The following is a 22,219-nucleotide window of genomic DNA, read 5'->3' on the forward strand; positions in this document are numbered from 1 at the left end:
GAAGCACGAGGCACAATGGAAACCCGTAGAAATTTATCAAGAAAGAAAGCTTCTCAGTTGAACAAAGATTTGTCCTTGTCCGGGGTTGAACCCGTCACCTACGCCATTCCAGGGCAGTCGCTCTACCATCTGGGCTAACTGGTAAACCAAACAACGCAGAGCGAGGCCGAATTGATCGAGAAATTGAAGCAAAGCGACACCGAGGTTGGTAACTTAGTCTTGCGGAGTGCCGCAAACGGAGGAACGTTTACAATGTGCAATTACAGTTTTCACAATTTTTTTTTTACAGGCATGACTATTTTATTTACAGTGCGGTTCATAGCTCGTCTCTGCAGTAATAGGTGGCGCCACCAGCACCGCTGCTCGTGTCTGCGTCTTCTGTATTCCAGCAAATGGCAATACGTGAATGTTGCACGTATTGCATGTTCTATAATGCATGTTGCATGCTCTCTAATGCATGTTGCACTAGTGCCATCTGTAGTTTAGTTTATAGGCATATAATGATGTTGGTACCAAAATGTTGGTACCAACGCACGTCTAAGCGGAAGAGGATCACATCGATATCGGACTTTCTCCGGTGGGTGGTCTCTTTTCCATTTTATGAACGTGTTTGTGCTCGGACCACGCTGCCGCCTTGCTGGCCCTAACGACAAGCCTAGCCCGGCGTAGCGCCGATCGGCGCCACCAAGTGTTGCTAGAGCAACGATTCCGAGATGTCAGTGACTATGCAGATGACGGTTGAAGGGGAGGACCTTCCTCCTGAAGAATTTTCGCCAGAATTTGGATGGCAGTCGGCAGTTTCGAAGCGTATGTCTGCCAAGGTGGACTCGGCCAACCGCCCTGGCTGCGGCATATGGGAGAATAGGCCTAACGCCGGCGCCTTATTCAGAACACAGGACAATGGAAATAAACTCAAGAGCAAGATCATCAGGGCGTCGCGGATGCCTCCCATGCCCAACGAACATGCCAAAATTATCATACGACCCCGCGGAGGGCTGAATATTGCCAAGACAGGACCGACCGTGATCGGTAAGGCGATCGTGGAAGCGGCGGGTCTTACCCCGACGCAGATAAGCTCGGACGTAATTTGTCCTAACATACAACAAAACATTATGGTGGCCAGCACGCCCAACCGAGACAACGCTTCAAAATACACGAGAATCAGGACACTTCATGTGGCTGGAAGAATGTTTCAAGTCAGTGCATACGAGGCCGCTCCCCACACAACGTGTAAAGGAATAATCAGACACATCGGCCTGAACGACAGTCAATCGGACCTCGAACGCAACATCGTCAACGAGAGAAACCCGCTGGCCTTGGCGGTCAAGAGAATTAAGAACACAGGCACAATCATCATAGCTTTCGACGGGCTCAAGGTTCCGAACTTTGTACGCTATGGCCCAGTCCTTGTGAAGTGCTTTCTCTTTTGCAAACAAGTCGATATCTGCTACGCGTGCGGCAAGCTCGGCCATCGTGCCGACGTTTGCCCAACTCCTGAAGAGTCCACTTGCAGGGGATGTGGGGCAGTCAACCCGGACGATCAACACCAGTGCACGCCAAAGTGTGGGTTGTGCGGGGGCCCACACCCTACGGCGGACAAAACATGCAAGGAGAGATTCCAGATCCCGTACGTCGTCAGAAGGAGACGATGGAAGAGAGCGACTGTGGAAGCTTCGAGAAATGGGGCTTCGCCACCACCACAGAGCAGCGAGATCAAAAATAAGTTGCAGCAAGCTCCACCGCACGAGCATAGGGAACGCTCCCGATCCAGGGGACGTTCTCGCTCCAGAGGGAGCTCCCGGAGACGCTCTCGATCCAGAGGGCGCTCTTGTTCCAGAACCAGGACCAGATCCCGCTCCAGGGGTCGCTCCGGATCCCAGCGCCGAGGCAGTCAAGTCCGGTTCAAGTCCTGCTCGAGGTCCTGCTCCAGGGATCGCCGACCCGAGTACCACCCGACCTTGGCCGACCGAGTTCGAGGAACGCCGGAAAAGGTAACGCGGGGCTCACCGCCAGAGCATGATAGAGGTAACAACAGACTAGCACAACTTGAGCGCGAAAACGAGATGATGAAGAACACAATAGCTCGACTCATGACAGAAATTGCCGAGATTAAGAGGGGCAGCAATAGGAAACCGGCCATGGCAGACAAGCAACCTGCCACTCCCCAGCCAATGGAAGTCGCCATGGCGGAGAAGAACGATACGGATAATCAACCGGCCGCTCCCCAGCCAATTGAAGTCCCCATGGTTGAGACGAGCGATACGGAGAGGCCAGCTAAAAAGAGGGCAATCACTAATGAGCCAGAAAGAGCATCAGGTAGGGCCAAATCTGAGATTCGCGAGATGCTCTCCGCTCTCAGTGACAGCATTAAAGAGATAAATGAGAAGTTATCGCTCTTCCAAAGCAACATGGCTTCCATGGAGGAGCGCACTAATAAGCGCATCAGCAAAATTGAATCCTTCTTGGAAAACGTCGTAGCACCTGTGCTGGTACCTAAAGCTCCTACGCCCCCAACAACAGCATCGACTATTAACAGCACGGGGGCAATCGGGCCTCCGAAGGCTAGCACAGCAGCTCCACAGCAATACGATGGCCACTCAAACTAGCTCATTCAGGATGTGGCAATGGAATTGCAGGGGTTTCCTTCCCAAGAGGACTCCCCTGCAGCAATATATTCAATCACACACAGAGAAGCCACATGTCATCCTTATACAAGAAACACTCACATCTAACGTCACGCTGTCCGGCTACAGGCCCGTAGCGAAGCACGAAGAAGGACGGGGGGTCGCTGTACTGATTAGCAACAAGCTGACCCACATCACTCACGACCTTAGGATGACCGCAAGTAAAGTGGAATATATAATGATAGAAATCATCCCAAGCCCAGCGAACCGCGCCAGTATATTCATCCTAAATGTATACAGTAGTCCCAAAAACCCAAGACAACGCTTCAAAGCCCTAATCACCAAGGCCACGCAACTAGCGCGAGACTCCCCTTTGATCGTAGCTGGTGACTTCAACGCCCCCTACCACACCTGGGGCTACCCATACAACACTAACAAGGGCGAGGACCTCTGGCGTGAGGCTCTAAACCTAAACTTGATGCTAGTCACGGACCCGGCATTCCCCACCAGATGCGGGACCTCGTCGAGCCGTGACACGACACCGGATCTCACCTTTGTCAGGAGCATCGCAGCGGTTAAGTGGACGAACCTCGGGGTAGACTTTGGTAGCGACCATTATATCTTGGCCACACACCTCCAGGTCGAGCAGAAGAGACAGCGCATGTTCCAGTACACAGACTGGGACAAGTTTCGCAAGATTAGGGAAGAGCGAACGGAGAGTGAGGGCAAGCCTAGCCTCGAACAATGGGTGGCACAGGTTAGAGACGACATCAAAGCTACCACAAAAGAGGTTTGTACCGACCTCCCGGTGGAAAAGATGGACAGTCGTCTGGCTCACCTGTTGGAGGCCAAGCAGTCCCTCCTCTCCAGGTGGAAGGGACAAAGGCTCAACCGCAGGCTCAGAAAAAAGATCGCAGAAATCAACAGAACTATAGAGGAACACTGCAGAGCCCTCTCTAAACAGCAATGGGATGAGGTGTGCAACTCGATCGACGGGCAGATGCGTAACGGGGGAACCTGGAACCTCCTAAAGCATCTCCTCGACGAGACGAACACTAAAACCAACCAACACAACACACTGGCGCGCACCCTACACGCAGCCAAGCGGGAATATTCGAGCGAGGAAATTTTATCCAGACTCGTGAAGAAATACCTGTCTGTCGCATCGGGCCCTACACCACCTTCACCTGACTACGACGGCTCCGGGAACCCTGAACTTGACGCAGAATTCGGGATTGAGGAGATCAGGCAGGCGCTCCACGCCCTCAACGGCAGATCGGCTCCGGGTCCGGACAAGATCACGAACAAAGCTCTACGGAACCTGGACGACAAGTCCATCGAATTCCTAAAGGACATCATTAACCAAGCATGGAGCAGTGGTATAGTACCGGAAATGTGGAAATCGGCCAACACCATTCTCATCCCCAAGCCAGGCAAGCCGCCCAGCCTCGATAACCTCCGCCCAATTTCGCTCACATCGTGCGTGGGGAAGGTTGCTGAACACGCAATCCTAAACAGGCTTTCTCGCTACCTGGAGGAGCACGACATTTACCCATACAACATGATCGGCTTCAGGGCTGGACTATCGACGCAGGACGCGATGAAGCTCATCAAGCATCACATTATTGACTCTAATACGCGGGACACGAGAGCCATACTAGGTCTAGATCTGGAAAAGGCCTTTGACAACATTCTTCACTCGTTCGTTTTAGACACAATCTCGAGCCTTAACCTGGGGAAGCACTTCCATTCCTACACGAAATCTTTTCTGTCAGACAGAGAAGCCACCCTAAAGATCGGGGACCTGACTTCAGACATGATCAAGCTGGGGTCTAAGGGGACGCCACAAGGGGCAGTCATATCCCCAACCCTCTTTAACCTCGCCATGATTGGTCTATCCAGGAAACTCTCTGCTATCGACGGTATCAGTCATACCATATACGCAGACGACGTTACCATCTGGTGTACGGGAGGTAGTGATGGACAGGTAGAGACGCCCTGCAAGAGGCGATTGATGCTACCGAGAGATACCTCGAGTCCACGGGCCTTCGGTGCTCACCTCACAAGTCGGAACTGCTACTATATCGACCCAAGCGCAGAGGCCCCAAACCAAAGGGATGGAAGCCACTCGCCGAATGCGACATCAAACTACGGACAAACGACGGAGGCTATATTCCGAGGGTGGATGCCATCCGGATTCTCGGCATGATGGTCGAGTCGAGTGGCTCTAACAACCAGACAGTGCTGCGTCTCACTAAGAAGACGGACAATGCCGTCAGATTAATAAGAAGAGTGGCCAACCGGCAGCAAGGCCTCGGAGAAGACAACCTCGTGAGATTGGTGCATGCGTTCGTAATGTGTCATTTCACTTACGTCGCGGCCATGCACAACTGGCAAAGATCGGAGCGGGATAAGCTGAACGCATTAATCAGGAAGGCAATCAAGAGAGCCCTCGGCCTCCCCATATACACACACACGGAAAGCTTACTTCAACTCGGCATGCATAACACGCTCGAGGAATTGGCGGAAGCGCAGGAGAGGGCCCAGTTCGTCAGGCTATCTACCACACAAGCTGGAAGGCACATCCTGCAGGAGCTGGGCGTTCCCCCCACAGTAGTCAAAACAAAGTTCTGCAGCATCCCTCGAGAGCAGCGGGACCGCATCACTGTCGCCCCGATCCCAAGAAACGTCCATCCGGAACACAACGTGGGAAGACGTCGGGCGCGCGCGAAGGCCCTCCTGGAAAAGGCTCGGGAACGGGCTTCGGAGAACAGTTTTGTAGACGCAGCTCGCTACGCCGACGGACAGGCCTTCGCTGCGGTTAGCGTAGACCATGAAAGTAAAGTAACGAACGCAATCTCGATTCGGACGACGTCCTCTGAGACCGCAGAGCAGGCTGCAATAGCGATGGCCTTATTGGACGACAAGAGGACATCAATATACAGTGACTCGAGATCAGCCGTTCGGGCATTTGCCAAAGGCACCATATCCGAGCTGGCCCTAGGGATACTAGGAAGCAAGCAGATCAAGCCACACACAGTGATCTGGTTTCCAGCCCACATGGGACAGATCGAGGGTGCCCCGCCCAACCTCAATGAGTCGGCACACAATGCTGCGCGAGGGATTATCAACCGCGTAGCTACGAGTACCACCGGGCACCATGACGTTGGGGGTACTGACTATCGGGACTCTCCTCTCTCGTACAACGAAATTACTAAGCATTTTTACTTGGCTCGTAGGATCTACCCCCTCCCGCATTGTAAACTCAATAGACCTCAGGCTTTAACACTAAGGCTTCTACAGACGGGGGCATACCCAAACCCCCTACTTCTTCAAAAAATGTACCCCGAAATTCAGACAACAAACACATGTGCACTATGCAATGACTTAGCGAGCTTACCTCACATGCTCTGGCGGTGTCCCGCGTTACGCGGCGATGAAAGCGACAGTTCTTCACGTTGGGATGCGGTTCTACGCAGCCCCAACCTCGAAGAACAGTTATGGGCTGTCCAACGGGCCCGCGACGCGGCAGAGAGGCTCGGCCTTTCTGTCCCGACGTGGGAGCGGCCCGCTGCGCGCTAGCACACGCCCTAAAGGACACTAATAAAGTTATTCATCCATCCATCCATCCATCCATATAATGATGTGCGATGGTATCGACTGAAGAATTAGATCATTTTTTTAATTAAACGTATTTAGGGATACGTTGGTGCCTATATGTGGCGCCGGCTACTCCTCTTCTCTTACATGATAGTTGCCGTCGGAAAGTTGTCAAAAATCCCAAAACTGGACTAATAACCACGTGTACGGACATTCACGCACTAAGTATTTACTGCAATATAACTAAATGTTCGCGCAACAGAAGAGTTCACATAACATAAATACCCACAAAACCGAAGTGTACACACGCAACAAATGAGTTCACAAAGCATAAATGTTCACAAAACCAAGATGTTCACACAGAAGATGTTGGGCACTTGCGAATTATGTCCCTCTTGAATGCCGCACTCTAAATAAAACAATCTTGTACGCAGACTGTTGTGTTTGCCTGTGTTCAGCTGTGTTCAGTTTGCGGGTTGGCAACCTCTCCACGATAGTACTAGTGTAGTCAACCTTGTGCGTGACGGGCGTAGGGTATATAAGGCCCTGACCGGAAATAAAAGCTCTCTTTGTTGTTTCGCCGTTACGACAGTAGTTTCGGGTTCGCCTTCGCCCGGTGTCTTTTTTCTTCGCGCCATCTTGCATTGGTGCGGAATACAACACAGACACAAATGCTACATGAACACGAAGACACAATAAACATGTAACTGAGAGTGCCTGTTAATAATAACAATGCCAGCAGTAACAGATATCTGACTAAGTATTTTTGTGATATTTTTGATTCCTCCGAAAATTCTACTAAGATGCGCGCAACGATCTTTAGAAGTTTTTCTGTTGGCCATCTACCCAAAAGTGTTCCCATGGATAGTGGCCGTCTATCGAAGCCATGTAGTTTTTCCGAAAGCTTCTTACGAGGAGCATCATGTTTTTTACACTGTAGAAGAAGGTGTTCTATGTCTTCTTCAGCCTCGATCTTCACGTGAGCATGTAGCACTATTAGTTTTTCTTATCCTATACAGGAAGCTTTTAGTCTAGGCAGTGCCTAGCCGAAGCCTATGTACTGTTGTTTCAACAGATCGGTTAACTTTAAACGGTGTGCTGAATTCTATTCCAGGGTTACATCCTTACCGGCGTGATTCGCCTCGAGGCACCAGATAGTCGTTTGGTTGACAAGATAAGCAAGAAAAATTGGATGTTGTTCTCGAAATTCCGCCACTGACGAATTCAGCCATATCTTTCGAAAACAATTCGACATCTGCAATAGGACGAAACTCTAGTAGACAATATTATCAAATTTATGGCTGACTAAGGTCCGAGTTTGCGCTAGTTGTAGGTTTTTTTTATTCGTGTCGTACTTGAACTGCGGGACTCGAGATGAAAAATAGAAAAAGCGCACGCGTTCTTATTTTCTATCTTTAGTGCTTCGTCTCGCGATTGCCACTGAAGTAGAACTAAACTTTGTGGGTTACAAAACCGAATACCGTCAAAATACAATGTTCAGGAAAAAGAAAAAGTTACCGTACTCCATCTTTCACCCGGGCGTCTCTCTACGGTTTCCTAATCATGCAACCGCCTTCTCTCCCCCTCTCTCTCTCGGAATTCTCATTTCCATTTTCACCGACAGGGAAGACTACGCCCATCGATGAAGCCTGATCTCGCTTTGCTGCTGCACGCAACTACTGCAATGAGCCGGTGCGTGTGGCGCCTGCCATAAGAGAGTGAGCCACATACTGGCATCTCTCGGAGGAGCTGCCGCCGGTTTGGCGGCGCGCTGTTTTAGCGCCGTAGCGTACCGGTCTAGCGCGGCGCGCGACGGTGAAGCCACCGGCGGCGGCGTTGTAACGGTTCCGGCGCAACGTCAGCGTGATCACGTGGACGCCGCGGGCGAACGAGAGGCCTCGCCGGCCGAGCAGACGACGCGCCGGCAGACGAGTAGCAGACGACGCCGAGAGAGTGAGAGTCCCGCTTTGCCGTAACGATCGCCGTCGTGCCCTGCCACCTGCCCTATCTGCAGCACTGCGTATTAGCTTCTAGCCCGTCCGGCTTCTCGGCAGCGCCGAGAATTGTACTCCCGTGTGTGCTCGTCGTGCAGCGATTTCCGGGCCCGCCCCTGTTGTACGCCTTCGCCGCAGGTGCGCTCGCGTCGTCGTTATTGCGGCTGAAACCGGCGCTTTACTAACGCCGTTCGCCTCCGACACGCGCTCCAGAGTGCCGGCTCCGCTGCCTCGTGCTTGTACGGTGCCGTAGTTACACGCTGGTTCCCCGATCGGATCCTCTACCGACTTCCGGCTTCTGCTGACTTCCACCCGAAAATTGTCCACGATGAATGCTCTCAGGAGATCTGCACTTCTCTTGCTGCTGGTTTGTGCCGTCTGGATGGATCACTCGGGTATCGTCTTGGCCCAGGGTGAAGAGCTAGTAACACCCGTCGCAGCAGCAGCACCATCAACAGCAGATGTAAGTTGACTCGCCAATCATATTGCATACTTTTCTAAAGAAATTTGCACGTGATCACACTTGTCTAACTCTGAACATAATGCATTTAAAGAATTCAGGCGTGACTTTTGGTGTTACAATAGCACTGCAACGTGCACCATAGCCTCACTCGATGTTGCGCCGCAAGATCCTGCATAACTAACTAACGAAATGTGCATGCAGCCCTTAGGCAGAATCGTGGGCTCTGTAGAACCAGCAAGCTTGGATCCGTAGGAGCATTAACGAATGCCTCGAAAATGTTCTGCTTAATTTATATGGTACAGGCGCCGCGGCTGCAAAATACGCGTGATAGTCCCGTACAGCTGAAACAAGTGTAACGGTTGCGGCTGCTCGCTAATCGAAATGAAACGGACGTGTTACGCCGTATTCTTGAGTTATCTTGCGACCACAGACAGGCGCAAGTAGATTTGGCGTCTGTGCGACTTTCGTGGGTGTTGTATCCAAAAAATGCGCACTTACGTTCAGTAGATAGCGAGCGCTCCCGAACAATCTGGAGCACAAGCTAATTTACTATTTAACGTAGAGTCGTAAAGGCTTTGGCAACCTGCGTCGCTTCTATTAATTTTGTTTAATAGATGGGAACATAAAAGAGGCTAATTACTCGCCTTGTCTAGAGGCCAGCGCGTGTTCTTCTTTTTTGTTAAGAGCGCACGCCGAGAAAGAAGAGATTGAGAAAGGGAAAGGGGTTTTCGCTTTTGAAACTGGAAAGAGGACGACCTGATTTTGGCGCAGCACGCGACCACCATGAATTAATCGTCATCGCGGTATCGAGAGCTTCAGGGTAGCAGAAAGACAGTTACGAAATACAGGTTTATGTGTACGCCAAATTAGTTGATTCATTGCGCGTACGTTTAATTATTAAAATGCTGAGAGATGCGGCAGAGGTTCTGATGCGCTGACATGCACCAAGTGCGAAAGAGCACCCGAAAAAGTGTGAAAGAAAAATATAAGAGCGAAATCACTGGATTGCTTCACGTGAACCTTGCGTGAGCAGATCCGGGTGGCTCCCGTCTTAGTAGCCACGCGAACGAACTTGAACAAACTTGATCGACAGCCTTGACAAAAAGAATAAAATAAGACCATGAGCGCGCTTCGGAGGAACCCTGCGCCTTTGAGGAATATACTTCCTCCGTTATATCGCAAGGTAATGCATGCTGGGCATAAATTTTGATTGTGGTATACTAGAAGAGATGGAGTAATTATTGCGAGAAAAATATTCCTGCGTATGAGGGAATACATTTACCTTCTGCGTCCGCACTTTTTGTAAGGCTTTCGTGCTGACTATTTTGTTAATCGCGCGTCCTTTTTTTAACGCTACACGGTGACCAACTGAACGTCACAAATCTATCGTCGAAAACGAAACTGTCTGGTAGTAGTTGGTCATAACACTCTGGTATAAATAGAATGTGCTGCGGGGTGATCATCTTTAAGTTTTATGAAATTTTTCAAAAATCGCCCGTGGCAGATAGAATAGTTCTTGTACTTGAGCTGGATTATGCGAAAAGGCGGACGTCACTAGCACGAGAAATCGAAACACATGTTCAACTAATTAACGAAGATTCACTAATCAACTTTAGCTAAATTAATTACTTTACGGCCCATATTGAAATTTGTGAATTGTAGCCGTTGGCCTTGCAGGACGTATCCACTTCAAATGAATTTCCAGAACTACACTAGATTCACCCGCCGTGGTTGCTTAGTGGCTATGGTGTTGGCCTAGTAAGCACAAGGTCGCAGGATCAAATCCCGGCCACGGCGGCCGCATTTCGAACGAGGTGAAATGCGAAAACACCCGTGTACTTAGATTTAGGTGCACCTTAAAGAACCATAGGTGGTCTAAATTATTTCGGAGTCCCCCCACTATGGCGTGCCTCATACTAAGATGAGGCGCACCATAATTTACTTTAATTATTTCACACTAGTTTCGAGATAATACTTCCCAATATGTGGGACGAAACGCATGGGCGTTCCAGTTACTTTTGCGCTTCAATGCATAGAAACGCGTTTTGTTAGAAAAGTAAGTGGAACAACACTGCATTTTTACGGTTAGTTTGATGGCGCTTATCTCCAAACTAGCGTCATTCTGGAAATTATTTCCAAGCTGATACACCTTGCAAACTCACCGGCTGCAGTTCATAAATATCAATATGTGCCGTAAAGTAAGTAATTAAGAAGTTAATTAGTGAATTTTCGTTCATTAGTTGAACATGTTTTTCGATTTCTCGTGCTATAGTATTATCCGCCTCTTCGAATAAAGCTGAAGGACTAGAATCACCCTGTGTAGTAAGACTCTGTTGTGCTGATGCCATTGTATAATAACGATATTGCGGGCTATCTTAGGTGAGAAAAAATATTTACATAATGTTACGTGGAACTTTTGAAATTATTAGATATTCCGCATAGACGACGAAGAGAACGGCGTCAGAGATTTATTCGCGGTATTGTAACATCTCGGTTTGTGCGTAGAGAGCTTTGCTGTGTGCTTTGCTGTTCAAACGAGAAAATTATTGGGGCAGTGTAGAGGGGGCTACACAACACGCTACGCACATGATGCAACGCAACAAGTAGCATTCGCTGAAACTTCGTACAAGTCTTAAAACCCGCTGTGAGGCAGAACATACGAAAGTGTCTTTGCACTCGCACATAGCGAACATGAGCAGACCACGAATCTAACCTCCTCTACTTCTTTGAGTACCTAACTTCGAAATAAAGAGGGGTGCCGAGCCTATATTAAGGACACTTCGGCTATAAGAACGCTAAAAAAAAAACAGTGCAGACATTCTGGTTAATGCGACGACCATAACAGAGACGTTCCGAACGACTGTCACTGACGACACTATTCGAGGGCGAGGGTCGCATAGACGGTCGATAACGTACTTAACCCGACTCGCTCGGTCCTTCGGAGCACCGTTAACTCTTTTGACTTTTTGCCGTTCGCCCACATGTAGGCGCGCAGCAGGACGACGCGATTATTCTTCGCTCTGCATGGTCCGTTTGACCTTTTACCCTGTCTTCTCACGAGACCAATCTTTTTGCGGGACGCACACGCTACCAATGTTTACGCTAACTCGGCACACGCCACGTTGTGATTTCTCACCAAAATGTAGTGCACTGGAAAAGGGTATACAGGGGGCGACGTTGAAGAAGACAAAATCACGACGCAGGTCCTGTCACAAAGTCGCTGTTGAAAGTTGATTGTTGAGAGGATTTACACTGCGGTGGTAACATTCGTTGAGGTTACGCTCACGTTACCACTCCTTCGGAGGATATTGCGCAAATAGTTAACGGACGTGCACTGCCGCATAGACAAGACGCAAGGCCGAGGACGTCCCGTCGGAGCCAATTAACCTTCACCCACGATGCGAAGGTATAATCTGGGCAGCTGGAATTCATTTGTTTGACAAGCACGCGCTGTCCTTCAGTGCGAGCCGCTTTCCTTCGGGGTGCTGTCGCTAAGGCCTGCATTTTGCGTGAGTCCAGGCTCGAATAACGCGTGACTGCATCGCACACTCCACTTCATTGATAAAGTTTTCGTGCAGTCAGGGAGAAGAAACTACGAGATTGAGCGCCGTTTAGCAACCATTTAAAGAAGGAAAAATACCAGGTCACGCAAGCGAGACTGCATTGGGCATTGCTGCTTATTAGCTGTAAACGCGTGGGCCAATCAGCTATCGTACATCCCAGAACACAGTTTAAAGACGGATGCCTTCCATCAAAAGAAGAAAACAAAACATATTGTAGCGCTTATTTGGTGCAGATTTCACAAATGTACGAACACGCTAAAAGTATAACTCGTCGGGAAATTTTTGATAGTTTTGAAGAAGAAACAGTAAATTCGCAGCACTAAAGCGCTCTCTACCAGCAAATTAAGCTATCGAGGACACTATAAAGAACTGGGCGGGCTTCATCGAAGCAGACCAAGCAAAACTTCGCTTGCCCTTTTCTTGTAACACGAACGCTTAAAGGTTACCTCGTACTCACTCCCTCCCGCTCTCTCAAAAGTGTTTGTTCCTTTTTATGTCTCGTTGCACTTGAAGATAACGTCTCTCCTTGCACGCGAATTTGACCCAGTCGACGGCTCGAACCTTGAGCGAATTATTCGACTTAGGCGCCCCGTGAATTTTGAATGCCTTTGCCCGTATGCTGAATAGCATAAAAACGCGCGGAAACAATGTCGAAAACCACGCGTTTTGATTGCGTCGTCGCAGCGTATACGCACTCTCGGAGCGACCGAAGCCCCACGTCACTTACACTGCTCCTGCAAACCGCGCACCTGCCGTTTCTCGTCCTTCAAACGTCGCACTACAGAGACCTTATTATTCGGGGAAACGAAGAAAGTGGAGTGAAGGTGACCTACACAGACTCAAAAGAGCGGCTCAAAACATCGAACGAACGACGTTCTCTGTGTAGGGGCAGCAGCTTATAGAACCATTCAGCACTTGGCTGGCTAATGAATGTTTGATCTCTTAAGGCTTTGCCGCTTATGCTTCAGAATGCCAGCGCGTCGGGAGTAGAATAAGGCAACGATTCTATCGCGATTTTCTTGCTTTTTTTTTTTTTTTTACTCATTGGCCCTAGCCATTTGTTGTCGATACAGAATCGATGACAGTGGAATCAAACTGGGCAAAAGGAATGGTTACATTATGCGGGCGCAGTGAGCTACTGCTGTACTATATTAAATTTCAGTTGAACGTTGACAAGCTGGCAATTGAACCGCAATTAACTTCTCCACGGAACGAATACTTAATTGCAGCATTGTTTGTTTTCACAGCTGGCTTTTATTTTAGCTCTGCGAGCTTAGTCGAGGCTTTTCGTGCACCTATGTCAGCGTAGAAAACTGCATAAACAGGAGTCATGGCAAGCTTTTGTTTTTTTCTTTTCTCGCGGAGGGAATTAGATTCGGTGAACTGGCAGAACTTCAGCATACCATAGCACGGTCCCGGTTGAACAGCTGTCAGAGTGCGTCATTGTAGCTTGTTTTTTATTCAGAAAATAAAAAATGAAGTTGTATGTAATTGCCACAAAGTAATGGTTTGACAGTGAAATGAGATTAGGTTGATATTACGATATTGCTTATTAGTTAGTATGGGCCGAAAACCTTAGACTCGTGAAATATGCTCGTGCTGAACCATTTTTACGGTGTCTGGGATGAGAACATTAATTCTTTTTGTTCATTTTTTTTCGATAGAGAGACAGAGCTCGCGACACGAAAGGTCTATCACGTATTGGAAGCACCGTACGCATGCAGATTATACCACTTCTCTGCACTGAAAGAAAAAAAAAGAGAGAGAGAAAATTTTTTTTTTATCAGAGTGAGCTATAGAACCGCGAAAGCGATTTATTACTTTACAAGTCACATCGAATTCACGTTAAATTACAGTAGCTAGGTTGGAACAACGCCATCACTATCAGACCAAACCGTGAATAAGTAAGTACCAGCAGTTAGAACAATCTCATCACTGCCGCGTCCGCCACGGCACGTTGCTTTTGTTGCTTCTATAGCGTGATATATTTTATTCATTTTAAAGAAAGTTGGCGCATCGAATGCATATACCCTCTGGGCGGGAAAGGATAATTCGCAAGACGTCTTCAACGGCCATTCTTTTACGAGTCTCAGCTGTGGATCTGCTTGGTCAGCTGTGGATCTGCTCGGTTTCTGGCAGCTTTGGCCAAACGATTCCTGCTGCTCAATCTTACAAGGTCGCGGCTATAGTACAAATCTGGGTTGAGCATTTTATACCGCGCACCAGAGTGCGCATAACTTTATCTCTTCTTTTTGTTATTGCGTCACGAATTGCTCCGGGATTAGGTCATGGCATGTTCGTTAAAAAAAAAAAGAAACAGACACCATAAATTATACCCCAGTTTTGCAAAGGATACGTTCTTGCGTCACTCACTCACTTGTGATGCCCGCAGTTATGCGTGCATTGCACTTAAGTGCAGCATAATGGATTGTTTTTTACACACCGCTGTTCCTTAACGTGGACCATACATTCAAGTGCAGGAGAGCTTTACGTTCTCCTCGAATGAAATGCGGCCCCAGCTGCAGGGAGTTCAACCTGCAACATCGTGCTCAGCGGCAGAACGCCAAATCCACTTAGCCGCCACAATTAGTCACTCTCTTGCATTTTTTTAAATAAAAAAAAGCACCTGTGTTCTTTCCGAAAAGCGCTGCGCGTTGCTTGTTAGTCCATGGAAAAAACGGCAGCCATTATAAAAACCTGACGCCTGTGCGGCGAGCCTCTCTAATTGACAGGCCACGGGGCGCCAAACGCAGCAGCAAAAACATGACTTTTCACAGCTTGCTTTTGTAGTGCCAGCCAATGAATACAACGTGTTTTGCATAAAACAAATAAGAGGTGACACGAGGTAATCCTGAGCAAAAATTTCAGCGGAAACTACGAAGACTGTATTTTTTTTAGCGCAGAAAACTCAAGACGTTGCCTATACTTATTGATGCAAATTGGTGAACGCTTATTTCGCGTTTAGCAGACGCCCCAAAAATCAATGACGTCGTAGAAACCTGATGGGAGAGTTAGAAGGTGGAGTTTCCATCCACTTTTCGTTTTCGCATAGTTTAGTGCCAGGTCTCCGGTCACTGGTGTAAGCCTGACCAATTGGCGATTCCAGAAGCGCAGCCTTATAGCGAGGCTATCACCTAATATTTCTCCTCGACGTTCCCTTGAGAAACGACAGGACGTCTTCTATGCGCATCACGCATTTTTCGGCGTTGTCATCTCATTCCCCATTCTTGCCGCCTTGGTTTACCTAAATCATCACCGAATTGTTCCTATTCCTTAATCCGCCGCTGCTCACTCTTTACAAGAAACACTTGAAAGTCGGTATTTTCTTTTCGGCTGCTTGATTTTCGGAAAGATGTTAAACACGCGTAGGAAGGTCAACGGCAGCCATCCACTCGCTGTACCGTTTTCGGCGCTCACAAATATTTCTCACAACATAGAAGATGGTAATCTATAGAAGCTAAGCCTTATGGAAAAATGTCTTCAGCGCGAACGTTCCCGCGTGAGCACCTACCGAACGCGGAGAACGCAGTGAATGCACATGTATTGCTTGTGAGCCTACTATTAGGGGCCCGTTGCATGCCCGAATCGAACAGGTTATTTAGAGTGAGTGATTCGGCCGTAACTTTATGTGATGTGCTTGAATAATACCGTCATATTGGGAAACACACTGGATGGATTTAATATTGTTTTTTACTGTGGTAAATTTCCTGGGTGGCTTTATATGGCGAGACTTCGAGTTTCGCGTTCGTTCTGCAAATTTAATGAAGGTTTAATTAAGGTCCACAGAAGTCCCATTTCCCGCAGACGAGCAGTTTTTTTTTTCAGTACCCTCTGCTACCTGACTGTAGCATGGCATTTCATTTTTTTTCTAAAGAGCCCGACACATCCAGGTTCATTTATATGTAAACTTGGTGCGTAGGTTTATGTAAATTGTGTACGCGTGTTCTGCGTATGAATGCGTCATTTCCCATGATGTCACCCCCGTAGCATGATCAGGCAATCATATCCAGCATCCTATCTATCTATCTATCTATCTATCTATCTATCTATCTATCTATCTATCTATCTATCTATCTATCTATCTATCTATCTATCTATCTATCTATCTATCTATCTATCTATCTATCTATCTATCTATCTATCTATCTATCTATCTATCTATCTATCTATCTATCTATAAATTGCGATTACGCTTCCGGAAGCGCTTCGCCCTAACCAGTGCCGCTCTTAACTGCACAGTGCTTCAGCTAGGTACAGGTTAGCAGGCGTCGAGCGATACAAGGGCGTCAGTAATAGGTTTCCTGTTTGAATCGCCGCCATCAACAGCTGCGGCCCATCAGGCTCGCTGCTTGGCAGCCGTCGTTACAGCCAACAATTAGGTCTGTCGACGCACATCTCCAATGCAGCCGGGCGAGCACTTGCTGGTTTCCTTTCAAAGAGAAAGTGGCGTTAATAGGAAAGTGGTTTCTTCAGTTGGTTGTTACAGGAACGGAGTCAGCGGAATGGAAGAGGCGGAGGTTGAACAAGGATGACCTCTTTTTTTTGTATATAAATTAACACATCTATGAAAATTCGTAATTCTTATCAGCGCAGATGGAACCCAAAATGTACAATCACTGCATTCTACCCGTACTAACATATGGGACATAAACTAGTAGGTTAACAAAGAAGCTTGAGAAGAAGCCAATGACCGCGTAACGAGCGACGGAACGATAGAATAACAGGCGTAACGCTGAGAGACAGGAAGACACTGGCGTGGATTTGAGAAAGCGAACGGAACGGGGGTAGCCGATATTCTAGTGGGGGTCCAGATAAGAAAATTGAGCTGGGCAGGCCATGTAATTCGCAAGGTAGATAACCGGGGGTCCATTAGAGGTACACAGTGGGTGCCTAGTAGCGGGAATGAACGTGTTGGGAATGAAATTGGGAAATTTGCAGGCGTAAGGTGGTGTCATCTCAAGAGTGGTATATATATTGGAGATTGCTGGGATAGGCATTCGTGCTGCGGTAAACATCAAAACAGGTGGCTGCGGCTGATGATGATTATTGTGGCGATGATAATGATTAGTACACCAGCACTGCAACACCAACGAAATTCTACCAGTAATAACCTGCAGGAGTGAAACTATAGGTGGATGACGTAGAAAGAGAGAGAGAGAGAGAAGTCATAAGGGAAAGGCAGGGAGGTTAACCAGGCTGAGCCCGGTAGGCTACCCTGCACTGGGGAAGGGGGAGAAGGGATTGAAAGAGGAGAAGGAAGAGAGAGGTTCACAGTTCACACCTCACACATTTACAGTCAAGCGTTCATGGCTAAGTTTCATCACAGGCGATCATGTAGGCTTGTGCACTTCAAAAAGCGCAGCAGCGCCTTTGTAGCCCTGTACATAGAAGACGCACGAGGCCACGGGCCCAAGATCTTCTCCTCCGTAAAAGGCCTGTCGTCTAAGTGCCCCAAAGTAGTCCGAAGGGCAATCCTCTCTTCTTCGTATCTAGGGCAGTCACATAAGAGATGTCTGGTGGTTTCCTCAACACCACATGTGCTGCAGTTCGCACTGTCCGCCATTCCAATTAGGAATGAATAGGAATTCGTAAAAGAAACTCCTAATCGCAGGCGGCACAGTAAGGTTTCTTCACGTCGTTTAAAACCGGGTAAAAGTCGTAATTGCTTCTGTGGGTCCATGGCATATAGGCGCCGGTTGGTAAACTCTGGTGTATGCCATTTTCTTAGAGTTATAGTATGGGCAAGATTGCTGAGGTGCCGCGCTGCGTCCGTTCTTGACAATGGTATGGGGATTCTTTCATATTCGTCATGTGCTTCACGGGCAGCTTTGTCGGCACATTCATTGCCAGTGATGTTGCAGTGCCCAGGTAGCCACTGAAATACAATGTCGTGGCCTCTGACCACGGCTTGATGGTAGCGTACTCGTATCTCTGCTACCAATTGTTCATGTGGGCTGCGGCGCAGAGCTGATAAAAGTGACTGTAGGGCTGCCTTTGAGTCACAGAATATAGCCCAATTATTTGGTGATTGTTCGTGCACATAAAGCACTGCGCTACGGAGGCGGCAAGTTCAGACCCTGTCGATGTTGTGACGTGGCTGATCTTGAACTTCTTGCAGAATGATGCCGACGGAATAACTACCGCACCAGTAGAGCTGGTCAGAGTCGAAGAGCCATGTGTATAAATCTTCAGAGACAAGGTCTCGGCGTTTCAACAGAAAAATGCGCGTTAGTCGCCTTCACGCGAAAATCGATGGCCGAATATCCTGTGTCTATTAATGGCCAGCCTATTTTGTACAAAAAGAATCATCGGTTTTTAGGGATCACTGTTGACCGCGACCTCTCCTGGAGCCCCCATGTATCCTACCTAAGGAAAAGACTCCTCTCGATCAGTCACCTCTTCAAAGCCATCGCCGGAAAAGCATGGGGACCGTCGGTGCGTTCTATGCTGCAACTATACAAAGCGCTTTTTATGGGTTTCTTGCGCTACAGCACCCCGGTGTTGTCAAGCGCCCGGAGAACTAACCTCAGAGTGCTTTAGAGCATGCAAGCTCAAGCACTTAGAACGTGTCTTGGCCTACCGCGATGCGCCTCAACAGCTGCAACAATTGCCATCGCCAGGGAACATCCCATCAGAACGTATGTCGCCACAGACACCCTTCGAAATCATCTTCGGCACCTTTCCCGACTACAGTCTCAACGCCTTGCTTCCCTCTCGGAAAGTAGGCCAGATGCAACTTTTTCGGGCACTGTAACCTCCTATCGATCTTCTCTTCCATCGGACTTCACGCCTGCCGCAATACCACCTTGTCCTTTGTGGTGTCTCCGGCAGCCACAAGTGCGGCTCTCTATTCCAGGAGTTACAAAGAAGTCCGACTTGCCAACTTGTGCCCTGAATCAAGCTGCTCTACATATGCTGCATGATTCCTACTTTGATCGAATTCACATTTATACAGATGGATGACGTAGAAAGTTGGGACGAAGCGAAGGACTGCGCACCCAGCTGGTGGAACGAATCGAAAAAAAAAAAAAACAACAGTAATAGGCGTAACGGTAATTAAGTTGTGAGGCTTAACGTCCAGAAACTGCATGGCGGGTTAAAAGGGGTTTAGAAGAATAATTTTGATGTAGTGGGAGACTTAGTAGGTTCATGACGTGGGGTTCTCTAAAGGGCACCCAAAGCACGGTGAGCGAGTGTTCTTTTTTTTTTCTCCTCCCCCCCCCCCCCCCTTTTTTTTTCCAGTCCGTTCCTGTCGAAACGTGGCCGCCGTAGTCGGCAGCCGAACCCATGACCTAGTGCCGTAACGTTTAAGAGACACCAATACGGCGGTATGGATTAGAGGGAAAAAAGGTAGTACTTTAGATTCTGTATAGTTGAGATTAAAGAGGGAAAAGTGGAGTCCGTAAGGTCACTTGAGGCGTGACCTGACGGACTCTATTGTAGTAACAGAATGGATGCCAAGGGAAACAAAATGCAGTATAATCTCAATAAAGTAAGCATCGCAGCCCGAACAAGCTAGACAAAGCAATGACACTTGTAGGACATATGGAGGATCTGTTGTAAAACGGCGTCTGGGTATGTCGGGAACAGTTGCAAGTCGGCACTTGTTTACATCCTGTGCACTTTTGTCTTTCTCCCAAGGGCTCGGGTGGCCTGTCGGTTGCTTACTGCCGGTTTGATCTTGAGACGACTTCAATGCCCAACCCAAGAAGCTTGCTGTAAATTGTAGCAATAGTTCAAATATAGAGGTTTACAACCACATAAGCAGCGAGCGTGGAGAGCAAGTCGATATCCCAATAGAGTGCAGCGTAATATGCAACAAATTTCTGAAGCAATGTGTATGTCACAGTTAGCTCGCATTGCTCGCTGGCTCGAGCAACAGAAATAGAGTCTCGTAAAGCAGGAACTCGCGTGTGGTTTTACTTTCTATCTGCGTTATCTTGCTCGTCATGTTGTATAGTTCGGTAGACATGCAAGGTGGCAAACAAAGACATGACGTCAACAAACCGATCGTGCGTTGCAGTTCCGCAGACATACAGGATAGAAAACAAAGACGTGACGTCAGCAAATGGCTTTCAACGTAAAGAGGAGCAGCATTGTAGGTTACGACGCATGAAAGTCCAACCGTGGTCCAAGGTCGAGACTCTTGCACTAAGAAATTTTCCGTTGAAGTGTGCATTGGGCAGTGCATTTACTTACCAAATTTTATTTGAGTCGGTATGCTTTGCGCACTACTTTATTAGCGAATCTGGGAAGGGGGTAGCTTTCTGCGTTTATGACATTAATAAAATCAACGGACGTGTGAACACGCTTATATACACACTGGACCTGCTACGATACTCCCCCCGCCTTTGCCTCCTCCTGTCTTTCAATCTCTCATGCCCTTTCCCCAGCCCAGGGTAGCCAACTGAACATCTGTCTGGCTGACCTCCCTGCCTGTCCTCTCTCTCTCTCCTGAAAAGTTCTGTTGATTGGAGACGGATTAAGGAGCGCAGCTAAGGATATCAGATGCCCGAAGACAGCGACAAATATATATTTAGTGAAAGAAAGGCGGCAAGCCTAAGTAAACGTTAAGTCAGGTTATTTGGTTGTGTTCTCCTAAGAAAGGGCAGATATGTCTCCCCGAGAAGTTATATGTGTCGGAACTGTTATACTGCGCGTAAGTGCCCTTGTAGGGCGATAGTGTTTGTGGACAAAGCACCGTAAAGTGTGCATTTCAATTGTCAGCTCCGCACCTCGCTTAAGCGCAACGACGAGACTGCGCATTCGTTTCGGTACCTCGTATTGTCTCGTCGCTTCTACAGCCCCGGGATACCTGTTGCTGGCGCAACCTGTGGGGATAAGACGGCATTGTAATGTTCTCCCGAGCAGGAGAAACAGAGCACGTTCTAAAGCGCATTGCCCAAGCGGAGAACAATGACGCTTTGCAGTGGGCGTGCAGAAACACTGTAAGCTGTTCTAAAAAAAAAAAAAAAAGGCGCGACCTAAGCGATTTGTCCGGAAAGTGAAAGGCATTCACCGCGAAAGCAGCAGGCACTCAAGTATGGGCACCGCCATACTCTCCACAACAAATACTTATTTGCGATGTGCTCGACGTCGTCTTCATGCAGCAATGGTCCGCTAGCCCGCTTGCGCAAATCAAGTAGTCTATAGGTATTTACCAGTCTACAATGTCGCCTATGTCTCCATAATCGTTTTTCTCTTCCATAAAACTTCTATATCTACATTGAACTACAGTTACCTGTGCCTTTAGCGCATCCGGTTCTATAAATCTCTTGCTCGCTTTTCGTTCACCAATACTCTAAACCTCTCTTGTTTGTCTCGACTGCTGACCGGTTAATGCTTGAATTCCCAGTGCTTCTGGAAGCTGGACGTTTCCTGCACGCCTCGCTGGCGGAACACCTTCGCATTCCTTTAGGATGTGTTGAACTGTCTCCGGATTTTGGCTGCAGCACATACATGACTCATCCTGTTGCGAATATTTGCACCGGTATGGTTTTGTCCTTAGGCAACCGCCTCGGGCCTCAAATAGCAAGGCACAGCTGCCCGTTGTATTATCGTACAGATTTTCCTTTCTGACCTTTGCATCCAGTTTACGGTCTCTGTTTCTCTCACTCTCCTTTTTAGGACACCTGGTTGTCTACTTGCACTTTCAATTGATCATGTACTTGGTTGCCAAGTACGATGGTTGCGAGGGAGCGAAAAATGTTAAGCCTAACGTTAAGAGACAGGGAGAGAGCGGTGTGGATCAGAGAGCAAACGGGGATAGCCGATATTCTAGTTGACATTAACAGGGAAAATGCAGCTGGACAAGCTATGTAATGCGTAGGATGGGTGACTGGTGGACCATTAGAGTTACAGAATGGATACCAAGAGAAGGGAAACGCAGTCGAGGAAGGCAGAAAACTAGGTGGGGTGATGAAGTTAGGAAATTTTCAGGCGCTATAGTTGGAATCATCTAACGCAAGACAGGGG

General features: G+C 48.2%; 1 protein-coding gene across 3 annotated transcripts in view; it reads left to right on the forward strand.

The window, feature by feature from the left end:
* Positions 1 to 22,219, forward strand: part of LOC119461621 (coiled-coil domain-containing protein 80-like) — a 111,254-nt gene that overhangs the window by 8,296 nt on the left and 80,739 nt on the right. Inside the window, exon 2 of one of the 3 annotated variants that reach the window (XM_037722975.2) lies at positions 8,357 to 8,681. The exons of 1 other annotated variant lie outside the window; for it this stretch is intronic. In XM_037722975.2, coding sequence (XP_037578903.1) covers positions 8,547 to 8,681 — 135 coding nt within the window. In that variant the 5' untranslated portion in view covers positions 8,357 to 8,546. The remainder of the gene's footprint in view (positions 1 to 8,356; positions 8,682 to 22,219) is intronic. One more of the 3 variants, XM_049671767.1, reaches the window with a different exon arrangement.

The sequence above is a fragment of the Dermacentor silvarum genome, chromosome 8 (genome assembly GCF_013339745.2).
Source record: "Dermacentor silvarum isolate Dsil-2018 chromosome 8, BIME_Dsil_1.4, whole genome shotgun sequence".
NCBI lineage: Eukaryota > Metazoa > Arthropoda > Arachnida > Ixodida > Ixodidae > Dermacentor > Dermacentor silvarum.